Genomic DNA, 20243 nt, shown 5'->3' on the forward strand with positions numbered 1-20243 from the left:
AGCTTTCATTTTCTTCAGTTGCTTCTAACATGCATATCTGCTCTTATATTAGACTGCTAAAAGGAGAGTTTGCTAGCATGATATAAAATTGACACCCATTAAACGGTTTGCAGAAGCTATTCAGACTTGAGTTGGAAATTAGAAGGGTTCCTCTACAAATTGTGGCATAGGAAATGCATTCTATTAAGGGCCCACATGAAAGTGGGCATTTCTTTCTTCTTCTTTTTTTTTTTTTTTTTCGAGGCAGAGTCTTGCTCTGTCGCCCAGGTTGGAGTGCAGTGGCGCCGCGTCTTGGCTCACTGCAGCCTCTGCCTCCCAGGTTCAAGCAATTCTCCCTGCCTCAGCCTCCCAAGTAGCTGGGATTACAGGTGCCTGCCACCACACCTGGCTAATTTTTGTATTTTTAATAGAGGCCGGGTTTTGCCATGTTGGGCAAGTGATCCACCCGTCTCGGCTTCCCAAAGTGCTGGGATTACAGACGTGAGCCACCACCCCCGGCCCAAAGATGGGCATTTCTTTATCCTTGAAAGGGTCTATTTTGTTAGCAGCATGAAGTAAAAAACCAGCTGGGCATGCTGGCTCATGCCTGTAATTCCAGCACTTTGGCAGGCTGGGGCGAGTGGATTGCTTGAGCCCAGGATGAGTCCAGACTGGGCAACGTAATGAGGCTTCATCTCTACAAAAAATAATAAAATAATAACATAAAATAATAGCATAAAATTAATAAAATGGCCCAGAAGGCTCATGGGTGCTTCCATAGGCCACATAGGTCCTGTGCTGCAGTTTTTTTAGCAGGGAGTACCACCCATCGTGAGGTCTTTTTTATGCCTGTAGATTTGACATGGCATGATTTGGCTTTATTCCTTCTCTCTGGCCGAAAAGTCCACTGTGAAAGCTGAGCTAGATGAACCTAGCACCAGAGTCATCCTCCCTGCAGTAATGGATTTACTAAAGAAAACCCCTTACTTTACCACGAGGGATATGGTTTTTATTGATTTGAATTGTTTCTCTAAACACAAATATTTATGTTGTGATTTAAGCTGTGCAGAGTGAACGGAAGCCCTTTGATGTGCAACGGGAGAAACCAAGCAATTGTGCTGCTTCAACTGAGAAAATCTATATCCGGAAAGACCTGAGAAGTCCCCTGATAGCCACTCCCACGTTTGTGGCAGACAAAGATGGAGCAAGGTCAGTCCCTTTTTCTCACTGCAGTCAGCCTTTGCAGCTGATGGAGGAGGCACAGACACATCCCACAACAGGCACTGTTGTGGCTTCCCACCCATCTGCCATAGCCTCCAGCGTTGTGTTGCCTAATTCTGCCCCTTCTGGAGCTGCTCAGTCACACCTCTGGACAGGCCTGAGGATGCCTGATTTATGATGGGGTCAGAAATTCTCCTAGCCTTGAATTCAGATTATGTCCTGCAATTTAGGCATCATTCATACGGAAGACAATTATTTTATAATTCAAGATTGGGGCATTTCTGCAGTACACACAAAAGGCCCAAGGTGAGATAAGGTCTCAGTGCTACAGTTAATTTGTACGTTCTTTTAAATATAATCTATTGAACTTACTTTAAAAGGAACGGAAAGAGGGGAAAACAAGCAATCCAAAATGTATCAGAGAGAGAGCTGGAGTTGAGGATGCCTTGCTGATTTTCTGAAAATCAAGTTAACTTTTCTTGGCAGAATGGCCACAGTCTGCAGTCATCCTGGAAAGCCGTGGGGGATGCATCTGCATTTCATCCTGTCTCAAGCTGTAAACGTGACTTTATGTATATCTCATTGCAGAGAGACAGGGGTGGGGGTTCTGCTTAGTCACTAAGCAGCTGAGTCTAGTTAGAGCTTTTCTACTATTCAGACAGCTTCACAAATGTGGAAGGACGGGTAAATGCAGCATGATCATACTGTGCATAAAATGATGGAAGCTACTCTGAGTTTCTTTATGTCTTAAATAGACAAACAGGTCTTCTTGATCCAGGGATGCTTGTGAACATCCAGCAGCCTTTGATACGTGAGGATGGTACAGTTCTCCTGGCCACAGATTCCAAGGTGATGTTCTCTACTCATGCTTTCTCTCATCCTTTATGTTGACATTGCAGGCTGCTTCTCTAACTGTGTGCACCACTTTCTTCCTGGCCTTCAGAAACCACATCAAAAGCGTGACCTACGTCTTGGTCTCCTTATTGTTGTGATAGCTATCTTGTGATTTGTTTTAGAGATGCTGATGGCTTCTCAGATCAGAGCTGGCTGGTCATAATCACTGTAACTTGTCAGTCTAGATGTCAATTTGGTGGACATTCGGTGGTTCTCTTTTCTGTTATAGTTTTCTTTTTGTCTTATACACATTGGCAAACTACTAGCCAAGGAAAGAGATACTTATCAGATGGCCTTTTTGCAAAAGCCCCGGGTTCCTTTTTGTTAGATGATCTTCAGGAGGAAGCTCAGCCAGGAATCTATCAATTCCAGAACTTTGCTAGAGCAGATCAGTCATAGGGATTTAACTTGTGGACAGAGATGTTCGTTAGTCCAAAAGGGGGAGACTTGCTGGCTCCTGTGAAGATAACCAAGGAGGGGTATTTTTTCCAGGCCAGGGAACTCACTATTTTTCTCATCTTGGTGCTCCTGATGTAAACCAAGTAATGAGGAAGTAGTAGCAGCAAGCCACAACTCTAAGAGGGTGACTTGGTAATTGAGAACACTGGCATTGCTGCAACCATTAGAACCAGAGCAAGGCCTACAGGCTTCCTCCTCATCTGTTCACAGTCTCATTCATGGGTGTACTCAGGGCATTACAGGGCATCCTCTTTTGGGAAAGAGAAGACAAAATTTAGAGCCCTTGTTTGTCATGGAGAGCTGCCCTGCATGCCTTGGTCCTCAGGCTGGGCCTTGCACCTTCTGTCTTTGGGCAGGGGCCACATGCATGATGGGAGCTGATGGATCACGCATCATGGGCTTAGCTTATCACCAGCACACATTCTAGAACAGTGGCTCTGACTGCATGGTCGAATGAAGAGAAAGCGTAAGCCTGAAAGTAAGGCCCAGATAACCTTAAAAACATTACCAAGGGATTCACAGCAACCATTCTATTGGGCCATCCACACAGAGACTGGGAATGAGAACCAAGACTCCAGAGCTGGCTAGACCTGGGTTCAGAGTCTGACAGTGCTCTTCGTAGCCACATGCTTCTTTTCTGCACTTATAAATTTCTTGGTACACAGTGAGCATTCAATAAATGTTAATGGTTAGGAATTAGTTATTGTCAGTTTGGAGGAGAATGACCACAAAGCTGTATGGTATTTCAGGAATCAAGAGAAAGAGCTTCAGAGGCAGACTGTGTCCTACCTCATTGCTTCCTGTGTACAATGGAAACAACAATACCCCCCACAGAAGTTTGATATGAATAATAAAACATGCAAAGCACCCACAGGAAGCTACTTTCAGAAATTGTTTTCCAATTTTACTTTGAAGTAATTATACATTTAAAATAATTTACTATGAAGGAAGTACAGTGCTATTCCAGAGCTCCCACATAGCCTTCGCCCAGGTCCTCCCAGTGGTCATGTCATACATACCTAGGGTACAGTATTACAACCAGGACATTGGTTTTGGTACAAACCGTATGTATTGTTCTGTCTTTTTTATATTTCACTCTTCTTCAACTTCATTTCCTTCAACATACCTTTCTGTTATGAGGATCTTACAGTAGCTGCACAATATTCTATGTGTTGTGATTTATTAATCATTTCTGTTTATGACCTTTTCTACTGATTCTCGTTTTTCATTTTGTAATCAAGACACAACCTTGTGTGTACATATCTTGGTTTGAGTATATCTCTGGCTTTCTTTTCTTTTCTTTTCTTTTTTTTTTTTTTTTTTGAGACAGGTCTTGCTCTGTTGCCCAGGCTGGAGTACAGTGGTACGAACTTGGCTCATTGCAACCTGCACCTCCCAGGCTCAAGCAATCTTCTTACCTCAGCCTTCTGAGTAGCTGGGACTATAGGTGCACAGCACCACGCCTGGCTAATTTTTCGTTTTTTTTTTGTAGAGACAGTGTTTCACCATGTTGCCTAGTCTGGTCTTGAACTCCTGGACTCAAGCAATTCACCCACCTTAGGCCCTGCAGAGTGCTGGGATTACAGGCGTGAGCCACTACGCCTGGCTTTCTTTTTTAATTGAAATATAATTCACATGCCATAAAACTCACCCTTTTAGTGTACAATGTAGTGGTTTTTGGTATATTTACAAGGTTGTACAAACCATCCCCGCTATCTAGTTTTAGAATATTTTCGTCACCTCAGGATAAATCCCAAACCCTATTATGTAGTCACTCCTCCTTTCCCCCTCTTCTCAAACCCTACCAACCACTAATCTGCTTTCTGACTCTATGGTTTTGTCAACTCTGTACATTTCATATAAAGGAAATCATACAATATATGGTCTTTTGTGGCTGGCTTCTTTCACTTAGCATCATGTTTTTAAGGGTCATCATGATATAGCATGTATCAGTACTTCATTCCTTTTTATTGCCAAATAATGCACCTCTTGTTTTTTTAAAGACAGAGTTTCGCTCTTGTTTCCCTGGCTAGAGTGCAGTGGTGCCACCTTGGCTCACTGCAACTTCCGCCTGCTGAGTTCAAGCAATTCTTCTGCCTCAGCCTCCCGAGTAGCTGGGATTACTGGCATGTGCCACCACACCCAGCTAATTTTGTGTGTTTTGTTTTGAGATGGAGTCTCGCTCTGTCGCCCAGGCTGGAGTGCAATGGCACGATCTCGGCTCACTGCAGCCTCCGCCTCCCGGGTTCAAGCGATTCTCCTGCCTCAGCCTCCTGAGTAGCTGGGATTGCAGGCGCGTGCCACCACACCCAGCTAATTTTTGTATTTTTAATAGAGATAGGGTTTCACCATGTTGGTCAGGCTGGTCTTAAACTCCTGACCTCACAATTCGCCCGCCTCGGCCTCCCAAAGTGCTGGGATTACAGGCGTGAGCCACCGCTCCTGGCCAATTTTGTGTTTTTAGTAGAGATGAGGTTTAACTATGTTGGTCAGACTGGTCTCGAACTCCTGACCTTAGGTGATCTGCCTGCCTCGGCCTCCCAAAGTGCTGGGATTACAGGCGGGAGCCACCACACTCAGCCTAAGAATACACCTCTGTATGGCTATACCACATTTTATTTATCCATTAGTCAATTGATGGACATTTGTGTTGTACCACTTTACATTCTCACCAAATGTGTAGGAAGGTTCTGATTTCTCCACATCCTTGCCAACACTTGTTATTATCCATCTTTTTGATTGTAGCCATCCCAATGGATGTGAAGTCGTATGTCATTGTGATTTTGATTTGCATGTCTCATGATGTTGAGCATCTCTTCATATGCTTGTAGGCTGTTTATATATCTTCTTTGGAGAGATGTCTATTATCTTTGGGGTTTTGTTTTTGAGACAGGGTCTCACTCTGTCTGATAGGCTGGACTGCAGTGGCACAATCATGGCTCAGTGCAGCCTTGACTTCCTGAGCTCAAGAGACCCTCCCACCTCAGCTTTCTAAGTAGCTGGGACCACAGGCACACGCCACCACGCCTGGCTAATTTTTTTACTTTTTGTAGAGACAGGGCCTTGCCATGTTGCCCAGGCTGGTCTCAAACTCTTGGGCTCAAGGGATCTTTCTGCTTCACCCTCCCAAAGTGCTCTTTTTTCCTTTTTTTCTTTTTTTTTGACATGGAATCTTACTCTGTCACCCAGGCAGTGGCACAATCTCAGCTCACTGCAACCTCCGCCTCCTGGGTTCAAGTGATTCTCCTTCTTCAGCCTCCCGAGTACCTGGGGTTACAGGCACCTGCCACCATGCCTGGCTAATTCTTTGTATTTTTAGTAGAGACAGGGTTTTACATGTTCGCCAGGCTGGTCTTGAACTCCTGACCTCAGGTGATCCACCTGCCTTGGCCTCCAAAAGTGCTGAGATTACAGGCATGAGCCACTGCATCCAGCCTCTTTTTCCATTTTTAAATTGGGTTGTCTTTTTATTATTGAGTTAGCGTTCCTTAGATATTCTGGCTACTAAACCATTATCAGACATATGATTTGCAAATATTTTCTCTCATTCTGTGAGTTGTCCTTTTGTTTTATGGGCTTTTACTTTCTTGACAATTTCTTTTGAAGCACAACAGTTTTAATTTTAATGAAGTCTAGTTTATCTGTTTTTGTTCTGTCATTTTGTCACATATCTAGATTTGTGTAAATACCACCACACCAAGATACAGAACTGTTAAATCACCAAAAAGATCTTCCTCGTGTTGTCCCTTTGTAGTCACACTCCCCTCTCCTCGAAGCTGTTTTTGAATCAGCATTATAACTTCATTGGCCTGAGAGTCATTTGCATATCTATGTTCATTTTTAATGTCAGTATTTTTTGTTTAATAGGCTGAAACAAGCCAGGGAGCTCTGGGCACACTGGCAAATGTAGTGACCTCCCTTGCCAACCTAAGTGAATCTTTGAACAACGGTGACACTTCAGAAATCCAGCCAGAGGACCAGTCTGCAAGTGAGATAACTCGGTACGAGCCCATGAGGATGGAGGCCCCCCTCCTCGCCTAGACACCCTCCCTCTATTGTGAGGGTGGAAAACAGCATTTTGGTACCGTGCTGTATTTAACTAAGGATGATAAAATTGTTACAATGACCCTGCACATCTGTCTCCTTTCAAATTTTAACTATGGGAACATAGACCTACCTACGTTATACAGTATAAAACAATCAAAACTTCTTTTCATTCCCAACCATGGAAAAGGAAATTGAGTAAATCAGTAGAAGTAGGAGGAAAACTCTAGTGGACAGCGGTTATTTGTATTAATTACTGTTTAATAATGCATCTGCATATTAAGAGTTCATTCCCTTTCCTACTTCTATTTTAACCTATTTTTCTCATCAATATTTTTTCTTTCTTTTTTTTTTTTTTTTTTTTTTTTTTTTTTTTTTTTTTTTTTAATAGAGATGGGTCTCACCATGTTGCCTAGGCTGGTCTAGAACTCCTGGGCTCAAGTGATCTTCCCGCCTTAGCATCCCAAAGTGCTGGGTTTACAGGCGTGTGCCACCACCCCCAGCCCTCATGTATATTTTTTCTGAGTAATGAATTCAGAGCTTAAATCCACCAGGGTAACTAGATTGATAGTGGCTGATAGATAGTATGAGCTAATGCCACACGCCGATAACTGCTACTAAGGATGTTTCTTCTCTGCGGTTTGGCTCTTGTGCTCTGCTCCTAACATGCCAGACCAGCCAGATACAAAGCTGGAGACTATACAAGTGTTCCAGTCCTTTGTTCACTTGTGGTCTGATAACAAGTAAGATCTAGGTCCAATGGAAAGAGGGTGGGATTTGAATTAGGTAGAATCTGGTTCTACCACTTACTATATGGATGGTCTTGGAAAAGTTATTTAACAAGTGTAAGCTCAGCATTCACATCTGTAAAATGGAAGATAATTTTTACCTTTGGAGGGTACTTGTGAAAAATAGAAATTGGGCCTAGGTGCAGTGGCTCACAGCTATAATCCCAGCACTTAGAGAAGCTGAGACAAGAGGATCACTTGATCCCAGGAGTTTGAGACCAGCTGAGACCCATCTCTGAAAAAGTAAATAAATGATTGATAGATAGATAGATAGATAGACAGACAGACAGACAGACAGACTGACCCCGTCTCTGAAAGAAAGAAAGAAAAAGAGAAGGAAGGAAGGAGGGAAAGAGAGAGAGAGAGAAAAGGAAGGAAGGAAAAGAAAAGAAAGAAAGAAAGAAATTGTCTGTGAAGTTAGATAATACATAGCTCAGTGCCTAAGATGATGTGTAGATAATACATACAAGCTTTCATTGTTTGCCGGATGCAGTGGCTCACGTGTGTAATCCCAGCAGTTTGAGAGGCCGAGGCAGGTAGATCACCTGCAGTCAATAGTTTGAGACCAGCCTGGCCAACATAGTGAAACCCCGTCTCTACTAAAAATACAAAAGATATAGCCAGGCATGGTGGCGTGTGCCTGTAGTCCCAGCTACTTGGAAGGCTGAGGCAAGAGAATTGCTTGAACCCAGGAGGCAGAGGTTGCGGTGAGCCAAGATCACAACACCGCACTCCAGCCTGGGTGACAGAGCAAGACTCAGTTTCTAAAAAATGAAAAAAATTACCTGGGCGTGGTGCCGGTGCTTGGTGGTAGCTTGGTTCACCAGCTACTCAGGAGGCTGAGGCACAAGAATTGCTTGAAGCCAGGAAGTAGAGGCTGCGGTAAGCTGAGATCCTGCTACTGCACTCCAGCCTCTGTGCTATCTCAAAAAAATAAAAAAAAAAGAAGCTTTCATTGTTAGCGTTTGCCTTACCAGGTAGAATTTAATTATCTTTTCCCACTGTAGTTTTTCTAAATCATAGCTAGAATTCTATTCCCCGTAAAAGCTGTAGATTCACAACAATTACATGCTTCATTTTTGCTCACAGGGCATTTGATACCTTAGCTAAAGCACTCAATACCACAGACAGCTCCTCTTCTCCAAGCTTGGCAGATGGGATAGACACCAGTGGAGGAGGGAGCATCCACGTCATCAGCAGAGACCAGTCGACACCCATCATTGAGGTTGAAGGCCCCCTCCTTTCAGACACACACGTCACATTTAAGGTGAGTGGATTCAGTCTAACCATGTGCCCCCAACCTGCTGGGGGATAGATTCTGTACCAAAGCCAGTCTGCAGTTTTAAAAATCAAACCTTGGGGCCAGGCATAGTGGCTCATGCCTGTAATCTTAGCACTTTGGGAGGCCAAGGCACATGGATCACTTCAGCTCAGGAGTTCAACACCAGCCTGGCCAACATGGTGAAATCCCATCTCTACTAAAAATACAAAAATTAGCCGGGCACGGAGGCGTATGCCTGTAGTCTCACCTACTCAGAAGGCTGAGGCATGAGAATCGCTTGAACCTGGGAGGCAGAGGTTGCAGTGAGCCAATCACACCACTGCACTCCAGCCTGGGCAACAAGAGTGAAACTCCACCTCAAAAATAAATAAATAAATAAAAATTAAACCTTGGAGTGAGCTCATCTTCAATCTGGTATTTAACATTATGACTTCAAACTGGATCTTGTATTTCAGAATGATAGTCTCATTATGAAGCATCTTCACTTGTCTTTTGCTCACAGTGCCATTTGGTTCTGAAGGTAACCATGAAGCAGGCGTGGCCCTAAGACAGGCTGACATAGTAGTAACTGCTGAGGGCTGAATGCTCTGCCTCTGCCTCTCTGTGACTGCCTGGCTGCCCCATGGGCTCAGGCAGGCACTTTTGTCTCTTCTCTGTGTCATAGAAACCCTCATATAAAATCTACAACAAGCAGGCAGCCAGCCATTGATCCTGACTACTCTGCCCTCTAGAGCCACAGAAAGTAGATGCCTTGAAGAGTGCTGTTAAGGCCTCACGGGTCTTCCCCGTGCTGTCATTCACTGGTCTCACTTTTTCTACAGGACACTCAGAGGGTACCTGAAGCCCTCTCAGTCTCTAGGTCTCCAGACTGCTGAGTCCTCCTTTTCCCCCAGTATTTTTTGTTTGTTTAACAAATACCTAGGTTGAAGCGTAGTGATGTGATTGTGGCTCACTGTAACCTCAAACTCCTGGGCTTGAACTCCTGGGCTCAGGTGATCCTCCTGCCTCAGCCTCCCAAGTAGCTAGGACTATAGGCATGCACCACCATGCCCAGCTAATTTTTATTTTTATTTTTTGTAGAGATGGGGTCCTTGATATGTTGCCCAAGCTGGTCTCAAACACTTGGCCTCAAGCAGTCCTCCCACCTCAGCCTCCCAAAGTGCTCCTATCACATGAGCTGCTTAGCTCTTACTTACTGTTACCTTAAGACCATCTCCCAAAATGCCTGCTAGTCCATGAAGTTGGCCCCTGTTACCTAGACTTTTTTTTTTTTTTTTTTTTTTTTTTTCTCCCTGAGACTGAGTCTCACTGTCACCCATACTGGAGTGCAGTGGTACAATCCTGGTTCACCACAACCTCCACCTCCTGAGTTCAAGCGATTCTCCTGCCTCAGCCTCCAAAGTAGCTGGAACTACAGGTGCACGCCACCACACCTGGCTAATTTTTGTATTTTTAATAGAGACAGGGTTTCACTATGTTGCCCAGGCTGGTCTCGAACTCCTGACATCAGGTGATCTGCCTGCCTCCGCCTCCCAAAGTGCTGGGATTACAGGCATGAGCCACCTGCACCTGGCCCCTGTTCCCCAGATTTGATTTAGACCTTAACCTATGGTTCAAAATGGAATTGCCATAGAACAAATAACAGTTTAGCTGAGGCAAGACTTGAGGAGTATGTTTTTGTGGGGGTGGGCTGGGAAGATCCCCTTAGGCTTATGGACCACATTCCAAGGCCCATTAGACCCTAGTTCACTGAGCCAGAAAACATGGGGAGTCCAAGCCCCCCGACTGCATGGGAATTCAGAATCAGACAGCGACTCTGGATGCCACTGCTATTGAAGCATGACAGGGATACATGTTGACAGATAAAGCCATCCCCTGTCCTTTCACCTCCTGTGCCATGTGCCTCCTCTCTTCCAGCTAACAATGCCCAGTCCAATGCCAGAGTACCTCAACGTGCACTACATCTGTGAGTCTGCATCCCGTCTGCTTTTCCTCTCAATGCACTGGGCTCGGTCAATCCCAGCCTTTCAGGCACTTGGGTAAGTGGCCACTTTCTGTGCATGTATCCTTGGGCAGGGGCCTTCCTCTCCCTAGGAATGACCCGGAAGAACTCTGAGGGCCCGTCTAGTTTGACTGTTCCTATGACCTCATTCAAAGGACCCTGAGTTTTTTATTAAACATAGTTAGTGGACTGGTAGCAGGATTACCAGTTGCCAGTTCTGCAATGTTCCTCTAACCTTTATGGAGCCTCCTAGATACACCAAGGATTTGGTGCTGGGAGCTGGGGATGGAGAAGAATGTAGAAGGCAAGGGTAGTCCCCAGGACTGTGCTATGCACAGTGTGACTCACAAACTGAAGCCAGGCCGGGAACTGTGCCTAGGCCTTAATAAGGTGAATGTGAATCAGCTGTTTCCTCAAACATGGATTTACAATTTCACACAAGCCACAGTGCCAACTGGCACATTGAGTAGTACAGATCCTGGTGTCATCTCTACAGGAAGCCCCCCCCTTTTCTTGCTTTCTTGAGTACCACTTGTGTATGTTTCTCCTCTAAATACCAACATCAGCTCTGCCAGTGTGCCAAGTGCTGTGCAGCTGGTGCAGCTGCCATCGTGCCATCAGGTGGCTGGCAGTCTGGTTGAAAGATAAGTAACCATATAAAAATGGAAATACAGTGAGAGTCATTGCATATTGCAGAGTAACCATCCTTAGGTAATATGTGGAAAACACTAGAATGGAGGGCAGCGTTGTCTAGTAGTTGACACTATTGTCTTTGGGGCAAACAGACCTGGTTGTCGGGCCATAAGAATAGTGCTTGTCAGCTATGTGGCCTTGTGCAAGTCGCTTTACCTCTAAGCCTCCGGTTTCTCATTGTAGAATCCTTGCGTGGGTTTAAGATCTATAAAGCTCTTAACCCAGTGCCTGGCATGCAAGGGACTCAGCAGAAGGCAGTGCGGTTCTGTGGGTCAGGTGGTGTGGGATGTGTCCTGAGTAGTTGTTAGAATGGTCACCTCCCTCCATAATTAAAGGAAAGGCAGTCAGAATTGTCTCATTCTCCAGGGAGAATTAGACAGGTAGTGACTGCTAAACAAGTATTAGGAGTTTCATTGTTAGCTCTTTGGGAGAATGGCTTACGCCTTGCTACTATCTGGTAGGTGGTGTAACCTCAGGCTTTTTTTTTTTTTTAAATAACACCACAGTCCACAGTTAATAGTACTGATAGGTACCTGAGATTTTTTTAAATGAGGTTAAAACACGGTTACCCACTGCCCTGAGTGTACTTTTTCTAGTTGGGTAATTTGGAACCTCCTCCACAGAGTTTCTCAGTCCGGGCTAGATAAAATGTGCTACCACATTTAAAGTAGTTTCAGTTATGTTGCATATACTGTTTTTCATAAGTTAGTGTCCAGGGCAGTGATCATAGTAAAATACTAGACGTGCATCTGGGGCATTTGGGAATGAGCCAGTGCAGTAGCCCTGGTTCTCACTGCCTTCCTATGGCTGGGCCACACTTAAGGCAACTGGAAGAAACAGCTTTATCAAGACAGCCCAGTTTCTCCGGCCTCCTGAAATCTTGAGACAGGTGAGGGAATGCAATTTAAGGGTTTCTGAGAATAAGGATGTATTGTTTTGTGATGTGCCAACTTTGCTGACTAACCTGAGTAGAAGTTAGCCAGGGCAGGGCTGGAAGTGGCCTTAGCTGGACCCTCATCCTCCCCGCTTCAGTCTCGGATCCAGCACAAAGCCTGCCTCCTGCCCTGCAAGGTTGCAGGGCATGTTTCTGCCCTTCAGAATCTGTACTCAGCTCTTAGTCTTTTGGTCCCCGTAGCCTCTCATGACCTTGGCTGCAGGACCTAAGTAACTGATACCATCTCCTGGGACAGAGTCAGTCCAGGATGCTGAGCCTTTCGAAGGCTGTAGGTAATGATGGTTTGGCCATACCTATTAAAATTTTTTTATTATTTAAAGAATGTTTTTTAAGAAAATAGTTGATCATTAGAAGGACTTTAGTTAAAACATTCATAGACTTATTCATAGATTTCATCCTTTTCTTGAAGAATGATCCTGGATAGCACTTCAACAAACACTTGCTGAATTCACCTGTTTGGGAAATGCTGGGACTTAGTGCCTGGATGCCCCACAACCTTGGAGAAATGCCAACACACACCACACTCAGGCTCCTCTCTATATTCCTAGGCAGGACTGCAACACCAGCCTGGTGCGGGCCTGCTGGAATGAGCTCTTCACCCTCGGCCTGGCCCAGTGTGCCCAGGTCATGAGTCTCTCCACCATCCTGGCTGCCATCGTCAACCACCTGCAGAACAGCATCCAGGAAGGTAGGGCATAGGGACTTGGGGCTGGGGTGTGTCTTGGTTCAGTCTGGTGGCCATGGAGCAGAGACCAGCCCCGTGGTTGGAGGCTCATGTCAAAGACACCTTTGTTGACCCAGGCTGGCAACATAGCAAATTGGATAGCCTCAGTTTCCCACAGCATCCATAGACTGAGAGAAGTTTGACTGTTAAGTTACGGAACCTTTGGGCTGGGCATGGTGGCTCACGCCTGTAATCCTAACAGTTTGTTAGGCCAGGCAGGAGGATCATTTGAGCCCAGGAGTTTGAGACCAGCCTGGGCAACATAACGAGACCTTGTCTTTACAAAAAGTACAAAAAATTAGCCAGGCCTGGTGGCATCTGCTTGGAGTCCCAGATACTCAGGAGGCTGAGGCAGGAGGATTGCTGGAGCCCAGAGTTTGAGGCTGCAGTGAGCTGTGATCATTCCATGTACTCCAGCCTGGGTAATAGAGCAAGATCCCATCTCAATGAATGAATAAATGTTACAGGATGCTTATCAGTCAGAACATGTAAATTTCTGCCAGACTGCCCTCTTCATACGATTAATATGAAGAAAAAAATGGAAAAGGTCAACTTCTTGATAGGCATTTAGTGATGTTTTCAGAATAATCACAGCTGATATTTTCATCTTCATTGACAGGTTACTTTTCTCATGTATAATAGTTCACAGATCCTCACAACCCTATAAAGTAGGGACTATTACCTCATTTTTCCCTATGGAGGAACTGAGGCCCTGATAAGGTCCCTGGCTTGCCCCAAATGAAACAGTAAGTACAAAAACTAGGGCACAGGCTGGGTGCAGTGACTCACTCCTGTAATCCCAGCATTTTGGGAGGCCAAAATGGGGGATCACTGGAGGTCAGGACAATCCAGCTTAGCCAACATGGTGAAACCCCTTCTCTACTAAAAATACAAAAAAAGAGGCCGGGTGCGGTGGCTCACGCCTGTAATCCCAGCACTTAGGGAGGCCGAGGCGGGTAGATTGCCTGAGCTTGGGCGTTCGAAACCAGCCTGGGCAACATGGCGAAACCTCATCTCTATTAAAAATACAAGAAATTAGCCAGGCGTGATGGTGGGCATCTGTAATCCCAGCTACTTGGGAAGCTGAGGCGGGAGAACCGCTTGAACCTGGGAGGCAGAGGTTGCAGTGAGCCGAGATCACGCCACTGCACTGCAGCCTGGGCAACAGAGCGAGACTCTGTCTCCAAAAAACAAAAATTAGCCGGGCATAGTGGCGCATGCCTGTAATTTTAGCTACTCAGGAGGCTGAGGCATGAGAATCGCTTGAACCCAGGAGGCAGAGGTTGCAATGAGCCGAGACTGCGCCACTGCACTGCAGCCTGGGTGACAGAGCGAGACTATTTCAAAAAAAAAACTAGGGCACAAACCTGCATCATGCTGACCCCCTAGTCCAGGACATACGTACCTCACCCAGGCTGCTCCTTAAGAGTGAACAAACAACTTTTCTAGTGAGGTCTGTGGCAACTATCTAGTATTTGGTGTTCAAAACACCAGCAGTGTCAGGAATAGGAGGCAGCCATTGTAGTCTCTCCATGTGTAGCATGTCCGTGACACTCTGAAGACCACTGTCATGCCCAGGATTCGAAGTAACACTGAAAATCTACACTTGTAGCTGAAGTGGAAGTTTTTGTTGTTGTTTTTTTGTTTGTTTGTTTTTTGATACAGTCTCTCTGTGTTGCCAGGCTGGAGTGCAGTAGCAGTCATAGCTCACTACAGCCTTGAACCCTTGGGCTCAAGTGATCCTCCTGCCTCAGCCTCCCAAGTAGCTGGGACTACAGGCATGTGCCATCACACCCAGCTAATTTTTATATTTTTTTATAGAGATGAGGTTTCGCTGTGCTGCCTAGGCTTGGAATTTCACTTTTAATTGGGCATTCCAGGTGTTTGATATCTAGGAATGTGAGTGACATAGTCATACATTTGTTTTTCTAGTTATTTCCTTGGAATAGTTACGTAAGGGTGAAGTTTAAAAGACCCTATAACAGGCTGGGTGTGGTGGCTTACGCCTGTAATCCCAGCACTTTGGGAGGCCGAGGCAGGTGGATCACTTGAGGTCAGGAGTTCAAGATCAGCCTAGCCAACATGATGAAACCCTGTCTCTACTAAAAATACAAAAATTAGCCGGACATGGTGGTGAGTGCCTGTAATCCCAGTTACTTGGGAGGCTGAGGTAGAAAAATTGCTTGAACCTCGGAGGCGGAGGCTGCAGTGAGCCAAGATTGTGTCACTGCACTCCAGCCTGGGACAGAGCGAGACTCAAAAAAAAAAAACCCCTTACAACATTTTATTGAAGTTAAGTAAGATTTGTTCACAAATGAGCTTTAGTTTTCTTTGTTTTTTGGTGTTTTGTTGTGGTGGTGGTTTTGTTTTTGTTTTGTGTGTGTGTGTGTTTTTTTGTTTTTTGTAGAGACAGAGTCTCATGATGTTGCTCAAGCTGGTCTCAAACTCCTGGCCTCAAGCAGGCCTCCTGCCTTGGCCTCCCGAAACATTGGGACTAGAGAGGCATGAGCCACCACAACTGGCCAGTTTTATTTTTAACTGAGTATAATAATACTAATACTGCCAGTAAAGTATTGTCATGAGAATTAAATGAAATAACATATAAAATTGTTCTGAAGCCAGGGATGGTGATGCACACTTGTAGTCCCAGCTACTCAGGATGCTGAGGTGGGAGGATCACTTGAGCTCACGAATTCAAGTTCAGCCTGGGCAACATAGTAAGACACCCAACTCAAAAAAAATTGTTTTGACAACTAAAAATTACCAGCATTTAATGTTCAGGTGCCTGCAGAGACTTAAAAAACCTAACCAAGTATATAAGCTGTGAGTCTTCAGAATAAAGGAATTATTACTCAGGTACAGAATAAAAGGAATTCACAATGTACACCTACAGGCCAGCTGCCTGGCAGCATGGTCAGGGAGAATCACTGGTCTAGGGGTTTGTTATTGAGGCAGAACCCATATTGGAGCAGAATTTGGGTACCTCTTGTCACTTCATCTGCAGCTGGAAAATGAAGCTCTTGTTCACCTTGAGATTACTGATTTTTCATTAAAAAGTGAAATGGTCCCATTTCTTTCTGTATGTGGCAGAAATAAGCTGGTTTTATTGTTCTTACCAGCCTTTCTCAGGATCTGTGATGTTGGTTTCTAGATAAACTTTCTGGTGACCGGATAAAGCAAGTCATGGAGCACATTTGGAAGCTGCAGGAGTTCTGTAACAGCATGGCGAAGCTGGATATAGATGGCTATGAGTATGCATACCTTAAAGCTATAGTTCTCTTTAGCCCCGGTAAGATATGCGGTGGGGATGCATGACCCTTTTCCACCTGTATCTACTGATGTTTCTGAACATGAACATGTTGTCATCAGTGGTGTAGAAAGAGCCCTGCAGATTGTATGTGACCTAGTGTTCTTATGATAGGTGTTTTGCTAGATAAATACATAAACGCTTTTAAAATCTTGCCTTTACAGCCCCAAAGAAATATGCTGCAGTGCCTGATGATGTCACGCACTGAACAGATTTAATCTGTGTCCTAATTAAACCATTGGCCAAACAAGACTACACCATACAAAAGTGTGCTACCACCCAATGTCCTTTCTTTTTTTTGGCCCTTTGCCAGTTTCCAAGTTTTGTTAGTGCATATAATCCAGTACACATTGAAGTTCCACTTGTTTGCCCACAGACTGTGTATAGCAGTAGCAGCAGCTACTGCAGAGCATGCTAAAAGGTATGTTCGCAGGAGATGAAGAGGCAGCAGTCACGATGCCTGGGCTGGCCTCACTCCCCTTATTAACTGTTCTCTCAAGGCCTCTGGAAAAGTCACTTAGGCTAATTGTTCACCTCACAGTAAGGGGTTGGACACAGCTTAACCTTTTTGTCTTCCTTCCCAGCCCTTCACTCACAAACAACAAAATAGCTAATAAAATTGGGACAAATTATATATTTAGAAAGTAAATGACAATTTGTAATTTTATGTGATAGTTTTTAAAACTATGTGTTTTCTAGGGTGGTAGGAAGCCAGATGTCCAGAACCAATCATGTGGGGCTGTTCAGACTGGCATCGACTCAGGGTCCCCAACCCGCTCCCAGGAACTTCAGGCCTGGGCAGAAAACAGAGGAAAAGCCAGTGTTCTAATAATACCCAAACTAGATCAGTCTTTGAGTTCAATTTGTTGTACTTAAGAAGTTTGCAGAAGTTTGACTAAAAATACTAAGAAGTCTGCAATTGAGACTTTTCAAATACAGAGGGAACTGGGGGGGTACTTTTCTGTTTTCAGATCATCCAGGTTTGACCAGCACAAGCCAGATTGAAAAATTCCAAGAAAAGGCACAGATGGAGTTGCAGGACTATGTTCAGAAAACCTACTCAGAAGACACCTACCGGTGAGGCATTCAGGCATGTGTGCCCTTGCTTGGGGCTGCAAGGAGTGTGGCTGAGTCTGTAGTTTCTAATATAAATTACGTTAACCTTTCCATTTTTAGCAGCCTGATAGAGCCTCCAGAGGATCACACTCTAATTCTTGAGTTTTCTTTGTTTTTTCCAAGCTCCCAAGAGCTAGAGATAATTCTTGAATGCTAGAGGTGGTGTAGAGTGTAGACAGTGTCAGCAAGAGGGCCAGGACTGTGGCTGATTCCAGTTTTGCTGTGTGACTGTGAGCGAGGCCTCAGATTGCTACTCTTTAATTGGAGGAGTTGGAACAGATGCTATGTGGCCTGTTCTGGGGCTAACACTGTACATGAGGCTTGAGTTCTCATGGAGATTCCTTTGTCCAGAATAGTTTGAAAGGTCTGCTCCTCTGGTCAGCATCCACTGAAGAGGCAGTGCTAGAGTACTTGACAGAAAAGTTCTTATTGACAGAAAATTCTTATTGACAGAAATCAAATCTGACCCCTATAAAGGAGTGGATGAGTTATATAAAGTCATTTTACGCCCAGATAAACTGATGGAAAAACGTTTGGGTGCAAATTAGTGGTATTATTTGTAATTAATGTGCAGCAAAAATATGTGTATAAAAATTAGGGCCGGGAGCGGTGGCTCACGCCTGTAATCCCAGCACTTTGGGAGGCCGAGGCGGGTGGATCACGAGGTCAAGAGTTCAAGACCAGCCTGGCCAAGATGGTGAAACCCCATCTCTACTAAAAATATTTTTAAAAAATTAGCCAGGCATGGTGGTAGGCGCCTGTAATCCCAGCTACTGGGGAGGCTGAGGCAGGAGAATCTCTTGAACCCAGTGGGGTGGGCAGAGGTTGCAGTGAGCTGAGATCACGCCACTGCACTCCAGCCTGGGTGACAGAGTGAGACTCCTTCTCAAAAAAAAAAAAAAAAAAAAAAAACCTTTCTCATACAGCTTTAGGCAGGAAAATTGTTCAGATCTGCCAAAGGTCAGAATGCATTTGTAGGCTTTCCAGCCAAGGATGGAAGAGTGCTGCTTTCCTGTGACAACTTCTGACCTACCAGAAGCTACATGAATTTCTGAGACCCTTTCAAGTAAAGTATTTCCTATTTCCCTCCCCACCATGTCCCCCTAAAATAAACATTGGAACAAAATTGACAGCCTGGGAAGACACACGGGCCTACCTTCCCGACGTGTGTCCTCTGCACAGACCTCAGTCTCCAGGAGCCCCATGGAACACAGATGCCCCTGGGGGCTACCCCTTCTGGCCCAGTGCTTCTCAAATGATTTTGCCCCCCGGCAGGGTAACCAGCTCTTAGTCTTTCAGCGCTAAAACCAGGACAGTCCCAGTCATTTCTCTGGTGTGACTGGGGGTGTCTTATGGCTGGCTGGTCCTGCTGGTAGACAAGAGCCTGCTTCTCCTTTTGGCACACTTCTATTGCCTAGATGTGGCTTTTATAAAAGCAAGATCCATTTTCTACTGGAATCATCGAAGACTTCATCATGAATCTAGAATAACTTCAGCCGCAATACATAGAGAATGGGACTGTCAGGGAATGCACCCACATCCAGAATTTATACATCCAGCCAGGTGTACAGTCAGGTTGTCCTCCTAGGAGGCCACAGGCCTGCTCCCCCACAATTCCCATGGCCAAAAGATGGCTGGAAATGGCCCTCTGGGGCTACTGGCAGAGCCACAGCACACTCAAGAATCACTTTCACATCAGCAATTCTGTGGCCTTGGAAAGTAGATATAATGTGTCTGAAAACATCATGAGTCACTCCTGTCCAGTCAGGGACCCAGGGTTGGGTAGGGTGACAGGTTACTTGGAGCCCAAAATGTTAAGGGAGGCTTTCATATAGGGCTCAGAAATTCACTCAAGAGATAGTTCTCAAAGAAAAGGCCCTAGAGTGTTTTACATCCTGTTTGCATATTCATTTTTTCTTTATCTTGATATTTACTGTCTGGAATATCCATTTTTGACTCTTCCCCATCCTTGTGCCTTTTCTCATATTGATTATTCCTCCTGAAATGCCTCCCATCCCTCCCCATTCTTTGTATCTCTGCTGATAAGAATCTTAGCCAGCCCCTAAGGCCCAGCTGAGATGGCAGGTCCCTTACACCTTTGTGTGCCCTGCAAGATTGGAGCACAGCGACTCATTGTGGCTGAGTGAATGGATGCTGGTGCTGGAATGGATGCTGGTGCTGGAATGCTACCTGCATAGTATGAATACATTTTCCCATTTTAAAAATAAGCCGTATTCACTCTAGAAAAATTTAGAATGTTCTAAAAAGGAAAAAGAAAACTTTTTAAAAAGCACTATCCAGGGGCAGGGTGTGGTGACTCACACCTGTAATTCCAACACTTTGGGACACTGAGCAGGATTGTTTGAGCCCAGGAGTTTGAAACCACCCTGGGCAGCATAGTGAGACCCCATCTCTATGAGAAAAAAAATGAAAAATTAGCCAGGTGCGGTGGTGTGCACCTGTAGTCCCAGTTACTCAGAAGTCTGAGGTGGGAGGCTCACTTGAGCCTGGGAGGTTGCGGTTGCAGTTGCAGTGAGCTGTGATCACGTCACTCCATTGCAGCCTGGATGACAGAGCAAGACGCTATCTCCAAAAAACAAAAAAGCACTATCCAGAGATACCTACTATTAACATCTTGCGAATTCACTTCTAGAAATTTTTTATGTATTGTAATTGGGATCATAAAATACCAAAGGTTTTGTAACCTTTTTTCATGTAATATACAATAACAATACGTACTCTTCTTCATTTTCTGTGGTTCCTATTTCCCTGCTAATGA

At 44.9% G+C, this 20243-nt stretch overlaps 1 protein-coding gene across 15 annotated transcripts in view; it reads left to right on the forward strand.

Moving 5' to 3' along the window:
* Positions 1 to 20243, forward strand: part of NR2C2 (nuclear receptor subfamily 2 group C member 2) — a 106402-nt gene that overhangs the window by 75633 nt on the left and 10526 nt on the right. For 13 of the 15 annotated variants that reach the window (XR_010139115.1, XR_010139114.1, XR_008523506.2 and 10 more), the window contains 8 exons: positions 1041 to 1188; positions 1956 to 2049; positions 6421 to 6554; positions 8475 to 8652; positions 10585 to 10706; positions 12866 to 13005; positions 16193 to 16330; positions 17320 to 17425. Coding sequence is in view for 9 of the 15 variants with exons in the window: in XM_024245338.3 (XP_024101106.1) it covers positions 1041 to 1188; positions 1956 to 2049; positions 6421 to 6554; positions 8475 to 8652; positions 10585 to 10706; positions 12866 to 13005; positions 16193 to 16330; positions 17320 to 17425 (1060 nt within the window). In the remaining 6 variants the exon portion in view is untranslated. The other 2 variants (XR_008523507.2, XM_063721693.1) reach the window with 2 other exon arrangements.

The sequence above is a fragment of the Pongo abelii genome, chromosome 2 (assembly GCF_028885655.2).
Source record: "Pongo abelii isolate AG06213 chromosome 2, NHGRI_mPonAbe1-v2.0_pri, whole genome shotgun sequence".
NCBI classification, from domain to species: domain Eukaryota; kingdom Metazoa; phylum Chordata; class Mammalia; order Primates; family Hominidae; genus Pongo; species Pongo abelii.